We start from the raw sequence: 22,517 nt of genomic DNA on the forward strand, positions 1-22,517 counted from the left end.
GCCCCTGAGAGGGAGTTAGGTGCAATGGAAACTGGACTTGGGGTCGGATTCCTTGGGCTGAGGCTTGGCCCTGCCCTTGGCCTACGGATCCTTGATATATTTGACACTTTCCTTACCTCTAAAATGGGGATGCATCGCTGCCTCCCCCATATGGTTGCTGCAAGGATTAAATGAGAACATATCGCATAATTGCTCTCTGAATGTTAACTCTCCTTCCTTCTTTAGCCTGAAAATTATGGCTACTAACTTGTACTCTTAAATACTGAGAAACTCCTAGTTTTTCCTTTAAAAAAATTACAGGATTACATCACTAGCAATTTTCCTTATTGATATACCCATGGTTTGTTTATCCATTAATGTTCTACTTACCAAGTTGAGGAGTTCCCGAAGCATTTCTAGTGGAATACTGAACTCCTTATAGGTGACACCATTGAATAGAGGAGAAACTGAGAAGCTGGAACTGATGGTAGAGAAGTAGTAATCAGGTTCCAGGACACTCCCATCAGGTAAGTAAGAGACTGATGGAAAAGAAAACCGGAAAGTCATTCACAGTAACACGTGACCAAGATACTTTCTCAAGCTGATTCCCTCAGTAACAAACAAAGGCATAGACTTTGCTTTTGTTTATACTCCAATTCCTTGTTTTTCAATTGAGAAGCAAAGGCTAGATTGCAAATCCTTGGGCTCAGCTATAACCATGTCCTATATTTTCAACCCAGACAATGTAACTTAACAGGTGGGAAGAAAAAAAAAGAAAGAATTACACCTTTTTAAAGGTTGAGAGATGTGAAAGGTTGAGATCTACAGGGCCCCAAAGATATTTTACCATCAAAATTAGAATAAAAATGCACACTACTAAAATTTAAAAGTCAGAACAAAAATAAAAAGCCAATCATCCAACACCTCGTAACAATATCAATCTATAAAAAACCAAAGAATAAATGTTATGACTTTCTCAAGCACAGAAAAAGCAGAGTTGAGTTTATCCCGATTGTGTCAAAGCTGATGCGTAGTTCTATGATGATGACCTGACTAGAGGTTGGTGGGTCCCAAGAGAGGAAACCAGCAACTTACAACGAGGGGATGGGCAGTAATACTGAGAGGAGTTGAGACGCTGGAGGCCAACATAATAAAGGAGCACTGAGAGAGAGAATGACTGAGGGAAGAAGGGAGGGAGAGGAACAAGCTGGTGTAAAGGGAACAGCTGGGGAAGAAGGTAAGAAGTTATGTTGTGTGTATAAAATGTATGTGAATATATACATTGTGTGTACAGGTACATATATAAAATGGAGTATTATTCAACCTTAAAAAGAAAAAAGGGGGATTCTACCATTTGCAACAACATGAATGAATCTGGAGGACCTTGTGCTAAATGAAATAAGCCAGACACAGAAAGAAAAAAGACTACATGATTTCATCTATATGTAGAATCTAAAAAAGTCAGAGACACAGGAGCAGAGAGGTGAGCGGTGGTTACCACAGGCAGGGAGGGGGGATGGGGAAATGTTGGTCAAAAGTACGAAGTTGCAATTATGTGGGTTGAATAAGTCTAGAGAGCTAACACACAACCTGATGACCATAATTAATAATCCAGTACTGAATACTGGACATTTCCTAAGAGAGTACATTTCAGGTGCTTTCACCCACACCCACCCCCAAAAAAAGAAAAAAATGGTAACCATGTGAGGAGATGAGTATGTTAACAGCTTGACTGTAATAATCATTTCACTGTATATATAGAGAGGGTGCCAAAAAATGTATACACATTAAAGAAAGGAAAAAACTATATTAAAATTACACTGATGGTAACCACTGCGAGCAGCTCTTGTAACTGCAGAAGTCAAACGTGACTTGTATTCATCTTCTGTTATCTGTATATATTGAGTATTCCAATTTCAATAGTTTCTTTTCTTCAATCGTGTATACTTTTTTTGGTACCCTCTGTGTGTGTGTGTATGTGTTCATCATCTTAAGTATATGCAAGTGTATTTTTAAAATAATAATAATAATAAAAGATAAGAAGTTTGTGGCCAGAGGGCATCTCCCAAATGGACACCATGACATGAATCTGAAGTCCTGTGTGGCCAAGCCAGTGTGCAGTGGGCATAGATGGAGGCCAAAGATGAGAACTGCAGGGACCAAGGATTTAAGATTTGGGACTTATGCAGGGGGGTGTCACTGAAAAGTTTTTAGCAGGAAATTAAATGATAAGACTTATGCTTTTAAAAAACAATTCTTAAAAAGAATTCTTACAGCGCTATGGAAGAGGAACTGGAAAGAGAGAAGGGGAGACTAACTGTAAGAAAAGTCTGAGTGAAATGGGAGGCATGGAGCAAAAAGAGAAGGAGCTGGGCGGCCAGATGGCTATGTTGGTTAGAGCGCGAGCTCTCAACAACAAGGTTGCCAGTTCGATTCCCACATGGGATTGTGGACTGTGCCCCCTGCAACTAAAGGACAATGACTTGGAGCTGATGGGCCTTGGAGAAACATACTGTTCCCCAATAAATCTTTAAAAAAAAAAAGGGAAGGAGCAGTGGTTTCCTGCCTGTCTCTTTGACAATGAGGTGTACTTTAGAGAGTGAGAAAATCATCCAGCCAGCTCACCTCCACAGGAGAGCAGTGCTCAGGTTGTATCTGCTGAACGAAGCTTAAACAGTGAGCCCACACCTGGGCCCCAATCTTGAGTACTCACTGGAAGTGCTTAAAGAGGGTAGCCCCACTGGGGAGGGGCCCCTGAGTATAGAGAGCGATTTACCAAGAAAAGAGAAGCCTTCAAGGATACAACATGGCCATCCTCAGATGCCCCAAGTGCATACAGGTGGCAAAGGGGAGGTTTAAAGTCTGGAGGAATATATTCTAGGACAAGTGGTTCTCTCTGGGAAGTGGGATTTGAGTGGGCGGACTCGGCCTTACATTTTAACATATACATAGACTGTAACATGTTATATTCTCACATATCCAAAAATACTACCTGCAAAGTTGCCCACATTTGAGTTCAGATACTCCCCTTTTTTAAAAAAAAAAATTCCCTTCACATCTTTCAAGATCCTCTTGAGAAATGCTCTTTTAGCAATTGGCATCATCCGAAAATGGAACAGATGGCATGATGAGGCATGGAATTCTGATTCCCCCTCTCCTATCACTTAGTCTTACTTCCCTCGAGGATAAATTGAAGGCAATTTTAATACATGTCTGACCCTGCACAGGGCTATCATATGAATCAAATTCAGTACATTCTGTGAAAGTGCTTTGTGAACAGTGAGGCTCTATAAAAAATATAAAATGCTCTTTAATATTACCTATGTACTTAATGACCCTGAAAAAAGACACCAGAGAAGGACCCACCATTAGTACTTCTCCCTGAAAACCAGAGCTTTCACAGGTTAACATACTAAAATTCTAATCCCAGGCACGGGGGGGGTCTGTAGATTATTTTCTGCATTTTTCTCTCTGTTTGAAATATTTTCCAATTAAATTTTAAGAAGTTTCAATGCAAATGAGTAGTTTGTAAAAGCTTGACACTCGAGATGTGTGACAGCACAGCGCTGGCATTACCGTCCCTAACGTGACAAGAAGCCATCACTGCGAACCTGCTATCGAGTGCTACGTCGACATTCTTGGCAGAAAGGTGAAACCCACCTTCAAAGCAGTGAAAAGCGGATACTCCAGGGGAACTGGGAGGGGGCATCCCACGTTCAGGGCTGACCTGAAACACAGAACCACGCTTACACATCAGAAAAGACCAGTGAGACTTCAGATTCATCTTAGACAAGGTTCTTTCTGCCAGCTCAATGGCTGGACTTCACGTCTTGGCCCAAACCTCACCTCCTCCCTGAAGCCTACCGCAGCTACAGCATTCTCTACGATATACCAAATCACTAAATTCTTCCTGTCTACACATACATTTTATACTTGATGACTGAGCTGAATTATTCTCAGTGTTTCGTGTCTATCTTTTCTCCATGAGTCAACTATATACTTCTTTAGGGCATCAACTGTCTCCCGCTCAGAATAGAGTTTGGCACCCAATTGCTAGGAAACAAATACTTTGTGACTGGGGAATGACATCACTTAGAAATCTTAAAAAGGACAAGGCTTTTATATTAAAGAGAATTCTAGGGAGACTATTTTAGGTTTTCTAAGTTTCCTGAAACTACACACAAGTGGGATTTTCTTCATGTGAGCACTTAACAGACCTCTCTGCTCTGCTCTCTTCCCAGGAGTACGGCCCCACCTGAGAGATGCTGGACACGCTGCTGGTCTTCCTCTTCAGGGTGCCCTCCTGACACACAGTCAGCAAATTGCTGGGGAGGATGGAGCGGAAGTCATTGAAGGAACGCCTCCGAATGCCTTCCAGCTCCTCTGGGACTCGGAGGGAATGAGGAGGGACTTTGGGAAAGAGTTTCGAGAGGAGAGACTCTTCTGTGTTGCTGTAACGCCCAAACGCTCGTGAAATTCCAATCAGGCATGGGATTGCATACTTGCAGAGGTATTCTAGAAGACAAAGTAAAACTGTTCCGATACCAGAAAGATACCTGCAAGAGAACCATACTGTACCAACCTACAATGCTGGCTCACAACTCACAACCCACCAACAAATCTGAAGGGTCAGAATAAGCCACAGCAACAGGGCCAATCTGACATTAACAACTCCAGACAATACTTCACACATACCTGCCCTCTTTGAGAGGTCTTAATCTATTCATGGCACACCCACATCGCTTATACAGCCTGTTATCAGGCACCTTTATTATATTTAAACAGTGTATTTATTCCTCCTGGGATCATATTGGTAGCCTTACACTAGAGGAAAAATGACCTTTGGAAGTCAGACATGTTATAAATGAAGAAACTTATTAGGTCCAGAAGGGTGAGGTGACTTGTCCAAGGTCACTCAGCATTCAGGTAGCAAAGCTGTGCTCATGACTCTTACGTGCCTCTTAGCTAACACACAACAAAGGCAACCTAATATAGAAAGGTTTTCATCCATCACATGCACAGGGTAGTAAAGAACAGAAAAAAAGATTGGGAAAAAGCAAAGGAAACAATAATCACAAAATCACTTCTTTAAAAAGCCTTGATCTATAATCATACCTTTTTCTTGAATCTCCAAGGCCTGGCACATGTCCAAAAGGACGTGCAAAACCTGCAAAAGTGCCTCTAGAATCTGTAACAGCCAAGGAAACAGAATAAAAAAACTTATAAACAGAATCAGCAAAATATCACAAAATTAATTCAAAATTAGGAGCTTTAGACCTATCTTGTCCAACCTCATATCTGATACATAACTCCCCACGTGATAGCTCTGCTGAGGCACCTGTCAGCTGACCTTCCAGGGACACAAATCCTCTCTCTCTGGGCCAATGTTAGAGTTCCTCCTAACTCTGGGCCAATGTTGTCCACCTGGGGCATGTCCCCACCAGCTATCTGAGCCACTCCTTCCTCCTTATTCTGCAAACAGGTGATGAGCCTCCAAATCCCTTTTCATGGCTAGATACCCCTACTTCTTTTCATCCATTCCTTATGGTTACAAGTCCTTTATGATACTGATTGCCTGAGTCTGATTTTACTGTAGTTCACTGTGCCAGGAACCGTTTTGAATTGTAGTGCTCAGGATAAAATATATTAATATTCCAGGGATGTTGGGACTCACCAAGTAATCACCAAACTCAACAGTTTTTAGCCTTTCATGTACATGTCATTAGCTTTTGGCAGCTGCTTTACACTGCTGGCTCCATGAGCTCACAGATAAATAAAATACTTAAATCTTTTTCACACATGCTGCTCCCAAGCTATGCCACCTCTGCTTATGTAGTTGGTGTTTTTTGCCTGTCGTTGATCCCTATAAAGCTCATGGTATTAGCTTTAGTTCATCATACTGGTTGTTAATTCCTGGCTTTGTGTTGTCTACAAATGAGATCAACTTGCTTTCTGATCTTCACTCACAGCCCTGGCTCACTTTGCTACAATGGTAGGGGGCAGGCTACCAAAGACTCCTGGTGGGGCTGGTACCTCACCAGTCACCCTTTCAGGTAGTCCTTTGGGCAGTTCTGAACACCCTCTGAATTCTGGTGCTCATCCCATATGCCAGCATGTCAGGAGAGGGTCTGTCCAATGCCTTGGTGAAGACCAACTAGACTATATCCACCTCATTTCCCTCTACTGCCCGTCTTAGGAAACCCAGGCAAAGAAGAGAATGAAGTTGGTTTGATATGACTTGTTCATCACCAAGTCAAAATTCTTACAGTTTGCTAATGCTACATGATGCTGAATAACCCATAGATGTGAAAAGAAATATTTTCTCTATTTCATATGTTAAAGTTATATCATCATCTTCAGTGTTAACTTCTCTTCTGATAAATGCTATTTATGGAAAAGCCCTTAACTTACAGCCTGTTAACTTTTAAAATAATAACGTAATTCTAACATATCTAGCTATCTCTTTTAACCTTATAGAAATGCACAATTCACCACACTTACCTCATCCCTAAGTGAAGGGTCCCTGTAAGCCACATCAGACAGCAAAGTTACCAAGCAGAAGCTGAAGCTCTCAGCAACGGGGAGGGCGCCTGGAAGGCATAGAGACACAAAGAAGACTAGTACCACTCATGAGACACTGGGGCACACCTGCTGGCCACCCAGTTCAGTATGTTCTCTCTCTCATACAGCCTGCCAAGGGACCAGTTTACAGTGGTGGCTGCCCTCGCTGACATGGGTCTCAAAAGAACAGGTCTGGGCCCAACATGTTGGCTAAGAAATACTCCTACCTTTCTTTTAATAAAAAAGTTTTGGTTCAATAAACTTAAATGTTTCCTAAGCCAATTTATAGTTTGACATTATAAGCCCTCTCAATATGACAGATACCACTTTTTATTCCCAACCCGAATAAAAGTGAGAAATCAATCTTGAGTATAGGGAGGGTAATTGTCAAATATCTATTACTTCTACTTTAAACTGAATTGAATGCTTATATGTTCTCTTCTGCTTTATTTTGACAAATGGAGAAAATCCTAATAAGAGCTTCCGAAGAGTTGCTCTATTCCTCCTAGGTTTTTAAGCCCTTCCACTACTGAGCCTCCTAGCAGGGAGGTTCTCAGGAGCTGGGCCCCAAGGTCGAGAAGGGAGCACTACACCCAAAAGACCAAAAAGCAAAGCAGCACTTCTATCAAGTACACCTTCAAAATGTTAGGACCATCGCTGTGTATGTCCAATCACTATTAAATATTTAATCAATTTAATCAATACTAACTAAATATTTAATCAAGGACATATAGAGCGACCCACTATTTTATGGCTCACGCACAGTACACAGCAGAAGACTGTCACACTTCTACTTCTGCACTTATTTCAAGATGCAGCTCTAGGTCTTTTTCAGACTTGATTGTGCATCAGAATCACCTGGAGGGCTTGTTAAAATGCAGGCTAGCCGCCTCCCAGACCCAGTTTCTAATTCAGTAGCTCTGATGTGGGACTGAGAATCTGCATTTCTGACAAGTTCCCAGATGACGCTGATGCTGCTGGCCCAGGGATGGCACTCTGAGTCCATGTATTTAGAAGTGATACTTGTTTTGAAATAAGGGAACAGAAAAATAGAATCAACGTCCACTGGTAGTCTACTTCTTCCCAAATTAGATAACCACAGTGGACATAAACGTCTGACCTTTTAACAACGTTCTCCCTATATTTAATTTGTACTCCTTTAAATTCCAGGATATGTGCATAATTTGAGATCTGTCTGTTTTAGGCACAGTATGTCACCAGAAATGATGAAAACCCAAACATCAAGGCACAAGCAGGATGTTCACGAGAACAAAAAAACCCATCTTTAGCAGACCGGCCCACCATGCCACCAACAAAAAGGACAAGGGCCTTCTTTACAGCCACCTGCTATATCTGAAGGTGGGCCTCAGGCAAGCTGAAACGCTCAGAGAGATTACATGGAAACTTCAGTCTCATAGGTCGTACATTCTAAAACGTCGGAGGTCTTCCAAGCTAATTTAGGAGGCTTGGGAAATTAGTATATGAGAACATCAACTTTGTTAAGTGTTTAGCGCAATGCTTGGCATACAGTGGATGTGTGTAAATATTTCGGAAGAGCGGGAAGTAACAAAGCAAGCAAGCAGGAAGTAGGGAGGGAAGGGCGGTGGAAGGGAAGAGGGAAAAAGATGATCTAACTTTCTCTTTGACCTTAAAGAGAGATCAAAATAAAATACAAGTTAAAAAGAAATACACATGAATTTATTCCATTTCTAAAGGTGCAAAGTTTAACTGAAATTTAGCAACAGCAACAAAGTGATAAAACTACCATGTTTCCCTGAAAACAAGACCTAGCTGGACAATAAGCTCTAATGTGTCTTTTGGAGCAAAAAATTAATGTTAAGACCCGGTTTTATTTTACTATAAGACCGGGTCTTATATTATATAATGTAATGTAATATAATATCCAGTCTTATTTTACTATAAGACCGGGTATAATATATAATATAATATATAATATAATATAATACCAGGTCTTATACTAATTTTGGCTCCAAAAGATGCATTAGAGCTAATTGTCTGGCTAGGTCTTATTTTCAGGGAAACAGAGTATTTATAGTGAATATGGGTTGGGTCCTGAACATCTATCTCACCCTTCCTTTTTGAGCAGCAATGCAGTTTGGAGAACTGACCTCATTCCAGGAGTGAGCCTAGTCATCTAAGGGTAACAGAGACTGGTTCAGGGACTGGCAGGTGACCCAATTCTGGCCAATGAGACATGAGAAAAGGTTCCTGAAGGTCTCAATGTTCTTGCTCACTCTCAGAGTGCAATGGAAAGCTGGCTTGCTCAACCCTGCCTCCCCCTCCCTCGCCCATGGGCCCCGGACAACAGTGAGTAGGCACAGCCCATATTGCTGCAGACAGGCAGTTGTCCCACAAGCCTGAGTAGAACCATCTAGACGCATCCTAACTGATGTGTTAGTATAATTAAACACTGATCCTTACAGATATTGAACATACACATTTTTCCTTGCACTTAGGGAACACACACAAAATTACCTCTGCCTTTCCGAGCTGTGCTTTCTTCTACCCAATACACTTTTGGAAGACCTTTAAGAAGTCGAAGAAGGTAAGGAACCACAGAATCTTTGTGCTAAAAATAAATAAATAAATAAATCATATTTACCAAAATAATACATGACTGGTAGTTTTTTTTATAGCATAGATTAAGGCCAAAATAAAGCATACCCACGTCCTAATCATCTTAAAGATGGACGTGCACATGACGTCACACCCTTCCTGTTTCCCAGCAGCCTGCACCACAAGTACCTAAGGGAAGGGCTAAACCCTGCCCTTCTGGAACTGAGTGTTTGGCCTGGTTCTGGCCTCCTCGGTGGCCTGGACCCCATGAGGGCCTCTGCAGAAGAAGGTAAGTGTGTGTGCACACACTCAAAATTGCCTTCACTGAGAAGTGTTCAGAGAGCCTCCAAACCCTTCAGTGGGCCCCAGGATCAGCTCTCTGGACTGGGGAGAAGCTCACAGCCACAAGCTTCTAAACTTGGTGATGCTTCTGTTGTTCGTGGCCCTTGTTTGTTTATTTAATCTTCTGTTTCATGTTTCCTTTGGCTCCTCTCCAGTTGAACATTAGACTTTATAACCATCATTAGTCAATGAAAAAATTACTTCCTTCTAGTTTCCAAACTAGCTAATCAACATATAACTTCTTAACCTTCCATGATTTGGTCTTTTGGCTATTTCCCTATTTATAGATACTCCAGTTAAAAAATCAAGTTAAGTGTGCTCCAGAGAAGGATACTACTTGGTGTTCTAAAACACTGAACAAGCATGGGGTGATTTTGAAAACAAGCAAATCCTGTAGCACTCCTTCCACTGAAAGGTGGAGTTGTCGAATTCACCTATCCTGGACAGTGGGCTGCCTTAGTGACTTCCTTCTAGAGTATCTAGAGAGTAAGTAGTACACGAGACAGCCTTCCTAGGCTAGGTTAGAAAAGGCAAAGCAGCTTCTGCCTGGTTCTTTCTCAGGATACTTGCCCTTGGGATTCAGACACTATGGGGTGACACAGTGACATAGCTCAGGCCACATGGAGAGGCCATGTACCCAGAGGTGCCCTGGCCAAGAGCCCCAACTGAGGTCCAGTCCACAACCAGGATCACTCTCTGGACATGAAGTGAATAAGCCTTCGGGTGATTCCAGGCCTCAGCCTTTGAGCCCTCCTGGGTGACACCTAATGGAGCAAAAACAATGACTCTTCTGACCTCTGTCTAAATTGCAGGTTCATGAGAAACAAAACATTGTTGTGTTAAACCACTAAGTTTCAGGATAGTTTGTTATATGCCACAATTGATGACCAAAAAAACAGACAAGTTTTTTTCCGTGAAAACTAAACAATTTCTCCTCTAAAGGATAAAAAGGAGCTGGCTACAACATATGTCCAGGATCCTAGTATAGTAACAGGCACAAAAACTCCAAAGGGTCTACATAGCATGGCTCCCTGTGGAGGAAGTAGCCTCGGTGCTCTTCCCTATATAAACTGTTATTGCTTCTGTAGCATGTGGTGAGTGAACGAACTACTTCTGCTACTCTGGCCACCGCTGCCGCCAGGGCAACCCACGGTGGGGACGTAAAGGAGGCCAATGCCACAGCCCATCCTGGATGGAGGCAAGGAACATACACCCCAGGTAGACCAAGAGAACGCTGATTCCCTAGGGCCCGGGGGACTGGCAAAGCATGCGGGGTCCTCTCCTGGGGTGCGTGAGACCGGCGGGCTTCCCTGGTAGCACACGCAGACTATATGGCTCAGGGGACATTAACTACCACCCTGGGCGCCTCCAATCCTTGCCCGGAACCCGAATTACACCAAAGGTGATTTGTACTCATCTCTTCCTTGACAACCTGAAAAAGCCTGATATAAGTCAGGGACTTACAGGTAAACCTATCAAGTAATGTGTTTGCCGAAGATATTTTCAAGTAATACACATTTCAACAACAGTAGTTTCTTATACAGTTTTTTAAAAATTATTTTCCTCCTCTTTATATTTAAATTTAAACAGGACTTGGCAAATTAGAAAAGTAGGAATGATTTTCTTTCTTTTCACGTATAAATAAATTGGATAATTAAAATGCAGCTTCTACATCTAATTTTGGTTTTTCATGCGGCCTTGGTTAGATAACCAATTTAAGTTTTAAAATATTGATCTAAAATTAAAATGCTTATGTCTTTTCCAAATGTATAAACAGCTGTAAAAATTTAAATATCTAACGTCTTTATTTCCTAACAGAGCATGATTAAACTTGGAATTAAAAAATGATTCTTGATTTGTAAAGTGCAAACTTAAGAGTAAAGTGACTATTGTGGTTTTTTAAAAAGCAAAAAAAAAAAAAAAAATTCTTGATAATGATAAAAATAAACAGATAAATAAATAAAAGATTGTATATCCAGTGGTCAACGTTTGCTTCAATTAGCCTTGATAAATACTTAAAAAAAAAAAAAAAAAGCTATACCATTTTTTGGTAGAGCTACAACATTGGTTTTTAAGACATCTTTAAAAGGCAAATTAACATGTACTCTAAAACTTAAATTATATCTATCATAGTTTTGAAAAAGATGGTATTATATCAAAATTATCTCAAAGATTACTACCATGTTTCCCCGAAAATAAGACCTAGCAGGACAATCAGCTCTCATGTGTCTTTTGGAGCAAAAGTTAATATAAGACCCGGTCTTATTTTACTATAATATAAGACCAGGTCTTATCTAACATAACATAAGACCCGGTCTTATTTTACTATAATATAAGACCGGGTCTTATCTAACATAATATAATATAAGACCGGGTCTTATATTAACTTTTGCTCTAAAAGACGCATTAGAGTTGATTGTCCGGCTAGGTCTTATTTTTGGGGAAACATGGTATCCTTTTAGAAGGAAAAAAATGGTTACTCTGAGTCTGACTGACAGGCATTTTACCTGAGATTGAAAATCAAGCCTATTCTAGCAGGCACACAATTACTTCACAAAAAATTTTAATTAACTTTCCGGCAAAAAAACAAAAACAAACAAACAAACATTTTACTTTTTTTAACAACATAATTTATTCATAGTCCAAAAATCAAAATTTCCCAAGAAAGTGTACATTAAGAAGTCTCATTCCTACCTGTTCCACCTACCCTGTCTCACCCACTGCTAACCACTTTTAATACGTAGGTTCTATGCATTGTTCTGGCATTGCTTTCGGTAAACATAAGCAGGTACAAATTAAAATTCTAATTATACCCCCCTTTACACAGCAGAAACACTTTTAATTTAGTAAGGACTTACCTGAAGATCAGACTCAATGAGAAAAATGCCCAACGCAATCACCGCATCTCTCCGTCTTTCATCTAATTGGAAGATCCCATGGAAATCTACTGGGCACATACAAAGCAGCTTTTGGACCTAGAAAACAAGACCAAAAAATAAAACAACCATAGATTAAAAAATTATCAACCCACATTCAGAATAAACCAGCACCACAAAAAGCCATCGGTCTATATAACCAACAAGTCATTTTTTCCAATTAAAAGATCGTAAAAAGGACATCTCCAGCTCCTGAAATAATTTTACACATGCCCCAAACACACACTCTGAGGGACCTGGGCAGCAGGTTACAATGATGTACACACAGGGGAGGTAAAGCACAATGGCTAATGCCTGCCCTTTTGGTGTCAGGACAGCCTGCAGTCCCCACTTCCCAGTGGTGCCCTTATGCAGGTTACCCAAACCTACCTACAAGCGCAATGCCTCCCCTTAGGGGCTCTTTAAAAATCAAATGTGTGTAAAGCACTTAGGACTGTGCACAGAACATAGTAAATGCTCAATAAACAATATCTATTATTACTGGATATGCCGTAATAGTGGCTAGCAGAAAGCAAGCAGACAATAAATCAGCAACTTACTGAACAAAAGAAAAAAAATAGGATTACCTTCAAAACAAACCAACAGTAAATATCTGTCATAAAAAAACTAAAAATCTGAATGCAGTATGACTAGAAAACAGGAGATATCAATCTTGAAAATTTCTCCCACAAGAAGCTCTTGAACAGAACACTTAGACACCTTGCTGTTCGGCTATGGACCCAATGAGCACTCACTCACTGACATTTATATGGTCCTGGTGGGATGTTTTAAAGGCTAACTGTAGAAAATATATCAAAATGTTAATAGCTTTGAGAGGCAGGATGACCAGTGGTTTTATGTTTATTCTTTGCGCTTTTTATACTTGCCAAACTATATTCTAGGGGAAAATATTACTTATGTAATCAACATCCAGGAAATTAAAATAAAAATATATATATACATATGGGGAGAGGGAAAAAAATCCATGTTTTTTTATTAAATGCTTAGGCAAACGAACATAAAGTAATAACAAGAGAGGAACAGAAATGCTACATTCCCGCTCTTCTTCAGTGTGTCTCCACAAGGAGAATGCACTTCACAATCAAAGGGTAAAATAAAATACAAAGAGATCACAGTACAGCGATCATTTCAGACGCTCAGGTCACTTTCACCAGAGAACCACATTATCTTGATGGAAAGAGTAAAGTCTCTCAAGAAACATCTATAGAAATTAGAGATCTAAAGAAGGTGGATTTCTATCAGAATGAGTCAATGACATCCAAAGAATGTTGATGAATGAATCCACGTGGAAACAGAGGGAAGAGTCTGGGGCCCTGACAAAGTCCATATACTCTGCCCTGTCCTGTGCAATACTTAACACCCTGCTCTAGAATACAAGAAGACATACTGTGCCTCAGACCGGGGAGGCGAAGCTAATGTGCTAGAAGACAGAATAGACACTCACAACGCATCAAAACTAGCACAACCTCATTATTAAATATGGAAAAGATGTAACTGGACAAAAAAAGACAACTCATCAGTATTCCCACATGCCACACACATAATGATGCTTACAATTTTTTTTAATTAAAGTTTATTGGGGTGACAATGGTTAGTAAAGTTACGTAGACTTCAGGTGTACAACTCTGTAATACATGATCTATATATCACGTTGTATGTTCACCACCCAGAGTCAGTTCACCTCCCATCACCATATATTGGATCCCCTTGGCCCTCATCTACCACCCCCCTCCCATGCTTACAATTTTAAATATCTTTGCTCTCAGTCCCTTTCTATGCCCCTGGAAGATTGCTTTGGGGGCAGGTAAGGATTGTGTCTTGTTTTTCTGTTGTATATAAATAAATCTAATCTTGACAATCTTTAGGGGAGTGAAATGCACATGGACTTTGGAGTTAGACCCAGAGTCACATCCTGGCTCTGGCATGGCTCGCGTAGGTGACACGCTGATCCTCAGCTTTCCCGTCTATACAGCAGTCCTCACGGAGCTGGATGAGATAATGTGCCTGATACAAAGGCACAATCATTACCTGGACTCAGGACTCACTTCACAGTCCCTGATAAACATTGTCCACGCTACTGCTCTTCAATAACGTCCTTGAAATGGCTTATATAGGAGTTAATCTAGTCCGTACGCCTTTAACTCATTCTATTTACTAGGTACCTATTTCATCAGAGGCACGACCCTGGGTACCACAGATGCAGAGTAAATCAGGAAGACGGAGCCCCTGCTCTCATTCTAGACCTGAACACACACACCAGGTGAATATTAGAGGTGAGACAGAGTGAAGACAAACACAAATTTAAAATAAGAGGCTTCATTCAATTATCCCTGTTGAAAATAAGGGAAGCCTTTCCCTCTCCTTTTTCTTTGTTCACTTACATTGAAAACTCACCACTGTAAGTACTTTTCCCTTTCTTTGAAACATACGTAAGTCCTTTTGAAGACTACAATGACAATTTGTAAGCTTAATGACCTAGGAATGTCTTGCTCAAGGACTTGGAGGCCAGTCTCTTTGGAATGTAAACATCAAGGGAGACTGCACCCCCATCTCCCAGTTTCTATGGGAGGAGGAGCCTAACTTCAGTGGGTTCTTTACTCCAAGTTGCAAAACAACCTCCTGTCATGAAGACAGAAGGAGTTTATTTTTCCTCTGATTAAAGCCAACTAGCTAACCCAGATGGTCACTCCAATTACCAGGTGGAACTGTGTGACACGTAGTGCTGTCAAGTTCTCTTACCTGAGGACTAGTTATGGTTTACCTTGGAAACATCTACATGCTGTGTTGTAGCTGCGTAGCTATACTAAAGGGAGATTTCTTTCTGTCCTTGCAATCTCTTAGCAGACGACCTGTGATGCATATCACATTCTAGTTTAACGCTTGTTCAATAATAGAAGTGTTTTCTGTCTCTATTACCTTTGTGAAGAGGGTTTCTGGGTTGGGACAGTTTGTCTATATTTCCCCAACAATAGTGTCTGCAGGGCTACTTTCTATGGGGTGATCAGGGAAGGCCTTTTTAAGAAGGTGCCCACTAAATTGGGGTTGATTAAGAAGGAACCAGCCAGGACAAATCAGGAAAGAGCATACTGGCAGAGCTCGCTGGGGCGGCAGCACAGTGGAAAAAGGAAAGCAGGGATGCCCAGAAGTCCAAGTGCAGGCAGAGATGACACCACAGGGCCCCACATGCCGAGTTGGGAGCCTGGATTGTACTCTGATAACAACAGGAAGCCAGAGCTGCTGGGGTGCGCACAGAGGCCTTAAGTTTAGAACTGAGGTTCAGAAGAATCCCTCTGGCTGCAGCATGAAGAATGGATTTTGGAAGACGAGGGTAAAAGCAGAGAGACAGGTCAGGAGACCCTGCAGTAGTCCAGGCAGAGATGGTAGGTAGTGACCAGAACGAGCAGAGACAGAACAGACCAGCTCAGGATGTGTTCCAAAGGAGGAGTTTCAGGACTTGATGGACAGCACGTCGAAGTGAGGGAAAGATTATTTTAGTTGCCTCTTTGCCACACTGGAAAGTATCTGAAGACGAAGACGGCTATCCAGAACATATGAGGTCTAGAAATATTCTATACAAGGAGCGGTTAAAGGAATGTTTAGCCTGGAGACAATCAGTTAGAAGTAAACACAAGCGCTGTCCTCGCCTATGTGAAGGGCTCCAATAACACGACCAACAGCAGCAGCTACCCCACTGTTAATGTTAGTTACTAGTGCATTTATTTGTCTGTCTCCCCACTAACCTGTAAGCTCCTAGACCTGTAGGCAAAAATCGTCTCTTATCTTTGAATCCCCATCTCCTCCACTGTGGACATGGATGACAAGAGGCGTCCAGGCTGCATGCTCTGCCATCTAGTCTTACTTTTTGCTGAGATGTCACTCTGACCAGCCAGGCTCTCTTCTCAATCCAGACCTTCCGTATTTGGGGGACTGCTGCCAGTCCATCCTGGCACTTGCCTCAGAGGGCAGAGGCAAACCCCAAGGTTTCCCCTTTATGGCAAGTGTAAGAACTGGATTTCTCCTCACAAGGCAGGCAGGTGTTCTGGGCTGGGTTGGGTTTTCTGTTTGCTAGTTCCTCTGTTTTTGAGGTATTATTACACTAGTATTCAGAAAGGTGTAAACATGAGTTCTAGCAATATCCCAGGACAAAAACCAGCATCACGAACATTTCTAAACCCTACTGCCCATGCAGCTGTCGCCGTACCCAGTAGATAGCTGGAGGCAGCACAGGTTTTAGCATCCTCGTCTCCTCTGGACTGCCTGGGCATCTATCTCAAATGCCCAGAGCGGCTCTGAGGGGCCATGGATTACTCTGACTTCAGACCTTCCTCCCTCACTGCCACTCAATTAAAAATATTTAAATAGAAATCATTTGTGACAATTTAGAAATTATTTTAGAAGGGGAACACAGTTTGTTTACTTGTTTTTTTTCACTTTCCCACATTTTACTAAAGAAAAAGCAATGATGATAAACCTCAAGAATATAGTCAATTTTCTGGGATTCTTCCCTCAAAAATGTGACATTTGATTTCCAAACACATGCCAGAGTATACATGGTTCCCAATTGTACTAAGTAGGTGAAAGGCTAAAATCCTAAAATGTTCACCTTCCAACTTTCCCCAGTCTGCGGTCTGTCTTTGGATCGGCAATATCCAATGGCTTCATTTTTGTCTGTAGCTCTCTGAGCTCTTCTATACGCAGCAATTGCAGAATTTGAGCAGCTTCACTAAGAACTGTATCCCCTGTGTCAAAACCAGAATAGGCTTGTCTAAAGCAACAGGCAAGCCCTCTTTTGCTTGATTTGCTTCAGGAACTGCATCCTGTGTCAGGCGCTCCTGGACCAAAATGCGAATTGCCTTAAGCATTACCAGGTAATCGTCATGATGCTGAATCTGAAGAAGGTCAGCCAAAGCCATTACACCGGCCTCAAAATCAGGATTATTTACATCCAAATTGACATCCAGATCAATGGCTCTGCATCGTCAGCTGCATTGTCAGCATGTTTTGTACCATCAGGTACCAAGTCCTTATAGTTTTCAGCATTATCTCCACATTCAAGTCTAACAGCTCAACCAAGAAGCCAGTCAAGTGCTTCTTGTCGATCTTGAAGCTTGAAAGGACAATTCACATCTCTGAGATACTTTTCAAAGAATTTGGGCCAATCCCTGCTGTGGATGTTTCTTAAATTACCTCTGTCTTCAATCTTGTCGTGTCTGATTTTCTGATCTTCAAGCCAAACGATAAAGTTCCCGAATTGTTTCATCTTTGTAGTGGAAGCAAGGAGCGCTGTGGTAGTCGAGGTCTGTCAGCTTGGTGTCAGAACATAGTCCCCACTTCTCGCTCTAGTCCCCGCGGCGTAGGAGACATGAAGAGGTACAGGTGGTGCAAGTACCGGCGATGCAAGAGCAAAGCGGGGCACAGAGTTTTAAAATGTGACGGACAGCTACCAAAAAGAACTACTGAACAACTTAGAGATCTCCAGAACGATTGGGAATGCAGGAATTGCATCGTGGCAGGCAGAACAATGCCCCCCACCCCAAAGATGTGTGTGTCCTAATCCCTGGAGCCTGTGGGGATGTGCCCTTCCATAGCAAAAGGAACTGTGCAGAAGTGATTAGGTTAAGGACCTTGGCATGGAGCGATTATCCTGGATTCTTTGAGTGGGCCCAGTGTAACCGCAAAGGTCCTTAACAGTAGAAGACAGAGGGAGAAGAGGCCAGAGGGATGTGTCCTGAGGGCTTGGCCCAATGTGCTGGCTTTAAAGGTGAAGGAAGGGCTGTGGACCAGGAATGTGGGAGCCTGGAGGAGCTATAAAACACCTGGAGATGGTTGTCCCCTAACATCTCCAGAAAGGTAAACAGCCCTGCCATCACCTTGATGTCTGTCCAGGGAGACCGGTATTGGGCTCCTAATATACAGACTGAAAAACAAGAAATTTGTGTTATTCTAAGCCACTAAATTTGTGGTAATTTGTTATAGCAGCAATAGGAAACTAATGCAATTAGTCAAAGTGTATTAAATGAAACTCAGAACCTGGCCTGCCTATCAAGAAAGATACGAAAATCAGTAAGCAGACGACAGGCAATATTTATATCCTTTATTTTTTTCTGTATTTTCCTTAAAGAACATTGTTAAGTTCCGAATCAAAAAATAAAATTAATAGTAGAAACAACTTTGCCATTAATGCACATCTTATTTTTAAAAGAACAATAATATTTATGTTCTTAGAGCTCAGAAAATAAAGGTGTATAATGAATGTTTCAATGGATACAACCTGAGTAATCCAGCAACAAAAAGTAACACAAAACTGGAAGAAAATCTGGATCAAATAAGCTACGCAGACATTTTCTACATACAATGGTCCCACAAGTCCTTAATTCCAACATCTTAATAACATAAAACAACTCCTACTTAAATATAACTTCCCCAAGAGCCTCAATCTAGAAAACTTTTTCTCCTTTTAATGGAGCAAGAGCCATAGCTATTCCAGCCCTGACAAAGACACCCACGGCTGCACGGTAGAGACCAAAGCAGGTTGAAACAAGAGACCTGGGCATGTACAGCTTAATCTCACGAAGTGCTGTCTTAAAAACACTTCACAGCTCTGTGCTAACAAAAACTGAATTTATTAAATTACCTCATTAGCAAAAAAAAAACCATGGACAAAAATGGAATACGACATTGAGCTTTTCTTGGTGCAATTTCTCTAAAGAGATGCAGGCTGCACACAAGTTCAACGACTACACCGAGCAGATGCTCACCCGGCCCCCAGACCTGAGGACCACTAACAACTCCCGAACAGACTCAAGGTCATAGATGGATGTCTGCAGGAGGTCACACAGACTGAACTGCCAGATGTCCACCAGCGGCAGATCTTCACGTGTCATACCCTACCCTGTGGTACAGGTTAGGCACAACCTCACAACCTTAGGCAACCGGTTCTTAATAGCCCCTCTGTGTCTTCCGACTCCAATACCACCCTTCCAGCTCATGTACCTTCAACGGCTCCCCACTCCAATGAACACTCTATGCACACTCCCAGCTGGCAACGAAAGTTCTCCCCAACTTCCCCTGAACACCCAGGCCCCAAATACAACATTCACTTCTCCCTCCCTGGCCTTCTCCATGGTCTTCACCCATCTGAAACATTTCATTCAACCTACCTCATCTCCCCTATAAAAATTCGACCCATCCTTCCAAGATCATGTCAACTGTCTCCTGCTTCTCCAAGCTTTACCAGCCAGAGCCCCACCACGTGATGAGATCTCTCCCACCACACCTCTCAGTAGCCCACCAAGAACTCTGTAGTTCTCTCGAGAGAACTACCATTTTTATATCTTATTTTAGTGTTACTTGTATACTTCTCTTCTGCTCAATGCAAACAGAACTGTGCCCCCCTCGTCACTGTATTCACTGTACCCTATACGTTCCAGAAACTTAACCACCACTTAGTGCACATAAAGGGGTCACAGAGATTTCATGAGATGAGAAGGAAAGAAATGACAGAGAGAGGACCACTAGAACTCAGGCTTCCTAATGCAGGGTTTAACTACATTGTGATACTTGTCAAATAATCAGTACCAGGCACGTTCAAAAGGCCCTCAGAAACTGAGACTCTTGTGAGAAAAACAAGGGAAGACTTGAACCCAGAGCCTATAAAAGTTGTCACACATCAGCTAAGGGAGAACCAGCTCTAGTGGGTGCCATTCACCAAATACTAACAGCCAACAGTCATTAAGCATTTACCACATGCCAGGTGCTAGTCTGTGTTATCTCTTCTAATCCTCATCACAGCATATTAAATCGATAGTATTAACTATCCCCATTACATGGACCGAGAAATTGAGACAAAGAAAAGTCAAACTCCCAGGGCAAAATAAAGCTTTGATGCTATGATAAAAAAAAATGAAAAGAAAAATAACATTGAATGATTTTTTTCAGAATTTTAAGACAAACTAAAAGGTTCTTTTTAGGGGGGTGTAGAGCCTGTCATTGTAAGAGGTCATTAAGTTCAAAACCGGACAGAGCCAGGTTACTCCCATTTACAAAAAGGATCCAAAGGGGCTCTACCCATCACTTAGAGAGGTGGACCACAGGGAGGCAACAAAGATAACTTACGCAGACTTTGATAAGAGCACCTGACAGCACTTTAACCCAAGACTATTAAAAGACAGAGACCACAAAGTGAATTTGGACTGCCAAGGTAAGGAAACACCAAACCAAGAAAAAAATAAGATGCCCTAACAAGTTGCAGATGAGAATCAAACATAACAGTGGGTGTAGGTAAGGCATTTAGGTCAAAATAAAGCTACAATAATAGCATTACAAGCTGCCTAATTAAGCAATTTTTAAAAAGCATACAGCTTTCGTTACCTGAAACCTCTGGGAATAGTCTTTCTGGAGAAACAAAATTCCCTGACAACTAAAGATTAGGCTTTAAGTATTAGTGGCAGTTTTTTTTGTGTTAAAACCATGTTTTAATTGTCTTTCTCAAAGGTACTGCCTCTTAGAGAACTGAACATAAGTTAACATTCTTAAGTGACTCAGAGCTATCAGGAGAAACAAAGGTGATTGTGACATGAGGCACAACACGTTGCTGACGCAGGTGGCATCGCACCTGCTACTCCTACAATCAGCCCTGGAGGGGGGTTTCACCACAGATGCTCTTTTGGTCATCTGCAGATGACTGTGACCAATTAACACAGCTTTCTTCCCATTTCAGCACAGGCAACACTACACACGCTTTACACACAATTGATGAGCCACCATTCTTTTTTTTTTTTTTTTTTAAGATTTTATTGGGGAAGGGGAACAGGACTTTATTGGGGAACAGTGTGTACTTCCAGGCCTTTTTTCCAAGTCAAGTTGTTGTCCTTTCAGTCTTAGTTGTGGAGGGCGCAGCTCAGCTCCAGGTCCAGTTGCTGTTGCTAGTTGCAGGGGGCACAGCCCACCATCCCTTGCGGGAGTCAAATCAGCAACCTTGTGGTTGAGAGGATGCGCTCCAACCAACTGAGCCATCGGGGAGGCAGCTCAGCTCAAGGAGCCGTGTTCAATCTTAGTTGCAGGGGGCGCTGCCCACCATCCCTTGCGGGACTCGAGGAATAGAACTGGCACCTTGTGGTTGAGAGCCCACTAGCCCATGTGGGAATCGAACCGGCAGCCTTCGGAGTTAGGAGCATGGAGCTCCAACCGCCTGAGCCACCGGGCCGGCCCGATGAGCCACCATTCTTGAGCGCTGCTCGTGTGCATGACAGAGCACAGTACGTACAATTCTCTGTGGTTCCTGGCACATCATTTCAACAGGAAATACTCCAGTGATCAGGGGAGCTGCACAGAGTCAGGAGATTCAGCTCTGCCACTCTGCCACTTAACTAAGTGACCCTAAATGAGTGACGAAACCTACCTGAACATCTCTGCCTTTGCATTTCCTTCCGTCAAATGCGGACAAAACACAGTGTGTGTATATACAGAAACATACTCTTGCTTGCGCTTTAAAACTATGGCAATATTGGCAAATCATCGCCCTCAAGCCTCAGTTTTCATATGTATAAAAGGATGAGCAGAACGATTTTTTGCAATGTCTGCTCCAGCAATAAAATTCTGTGACCCAAGAACTTCCACCCGTAGCCATGAGGGAATAACAGGACCTGGATTTAACTTCCTGCCATAAAACAACTAGAAAAATGGACAAATATATGAAACCACTGGTTTCATACAATGGACATGGAGCAAAGGACAGGGATACCTGAGAGAGGAAACAAAGTGAGCTCTACGACTGCCCTCATTTTCGCCAGAAGATACATCCCAGACCACAAAACAAGGAAGGGCATCCCAAGGTGGTCATGCTGGTCTCACTAAGTTGAGGAAACAGACATGGGAGTGTAGAAGTCTAACAGAACTGGAAATTCTGAAGAGGAAAGAGCTCAGCAGAAAAAAAAAGCTCCAGAAATCTGCAACAGAATTCCTGAGTTTTTGACGTTATACTAAGACACACCAGTAAAGGGTGATAGTCCATAAAGTGGGGCCAAGAACAACCAGGGAATTGTGAGATTAATGGTTCCCAGAGTTTACACAGACCACAAGGAGTCTGAGTTACTCCCAGCAAGAGTGGAAAGACCTCAAAGC

The 22,517-nt window shown here is 42.0% G+C and overlaps 1 protein-coding gene and 1 pseudogene across 1 annotated transcript in view; both read right to left on the reverse strand.

The window, feature by feature from the left end:
• PI4KA (phosphatidylinositol 4-kinase alpha) overlaps positions 1-22,517 on the reverse strand; it is a 114,167-nt gene that overhangs the window by 77,667 nt on the left and 13,983 nt on the right. Inside the window, exons 2-8 of the mRNA XM_033097778.1 lie at positions 12,318-12,434; positions 9,037-9,130; positions 6,481-6,569; positions 5,095-5,167; positions 4,235-4,494; positions 3,640-3,706; positions 370-518 (exon numbers count right to left, since the gene is read on the reverse strand). Of these exons, the coding sequence (XP_032953669.1) occupies positions 370-518; positions 3,640-3,706; positions 4,235-4,494; positions 5,095-5,167; positions 6,481-6,569; positions 9,037-9,130; positions 12,318-12,434 (849 nt within the window). The remainder of the gene's footprint in view (positions 1-369; positions 519-3,639; positions 3,707-4,234; positions 4,495-5,094; positions 5,168-6,480; positions 6,570-9,036; positions 9,131-12,317; positions 12,435-22,517) is intronic.
• LOC117017798 (RNA transcription, translation and transport factor protein-like) lies at positions 16,995-19,279 on the reverse strand (annotated as a pseudogene).

Source organism: Rhinolophus ferrumequinum, chromosome 25 (genome assembly GCF_004115265.2).
Source record: "Rhinolophus ferrumequinum isolate MPI-CBG mRhiFer1 chromosome 25, mRhiFer1_v1.p, whole genome shotgun sequence".
NCBI lineage: Eukaryota > Metazoa > Chordata > Mammalia > Chiroptera > Rhinolophidae > Rhinolophus > Rhinolophus ferrumequinum.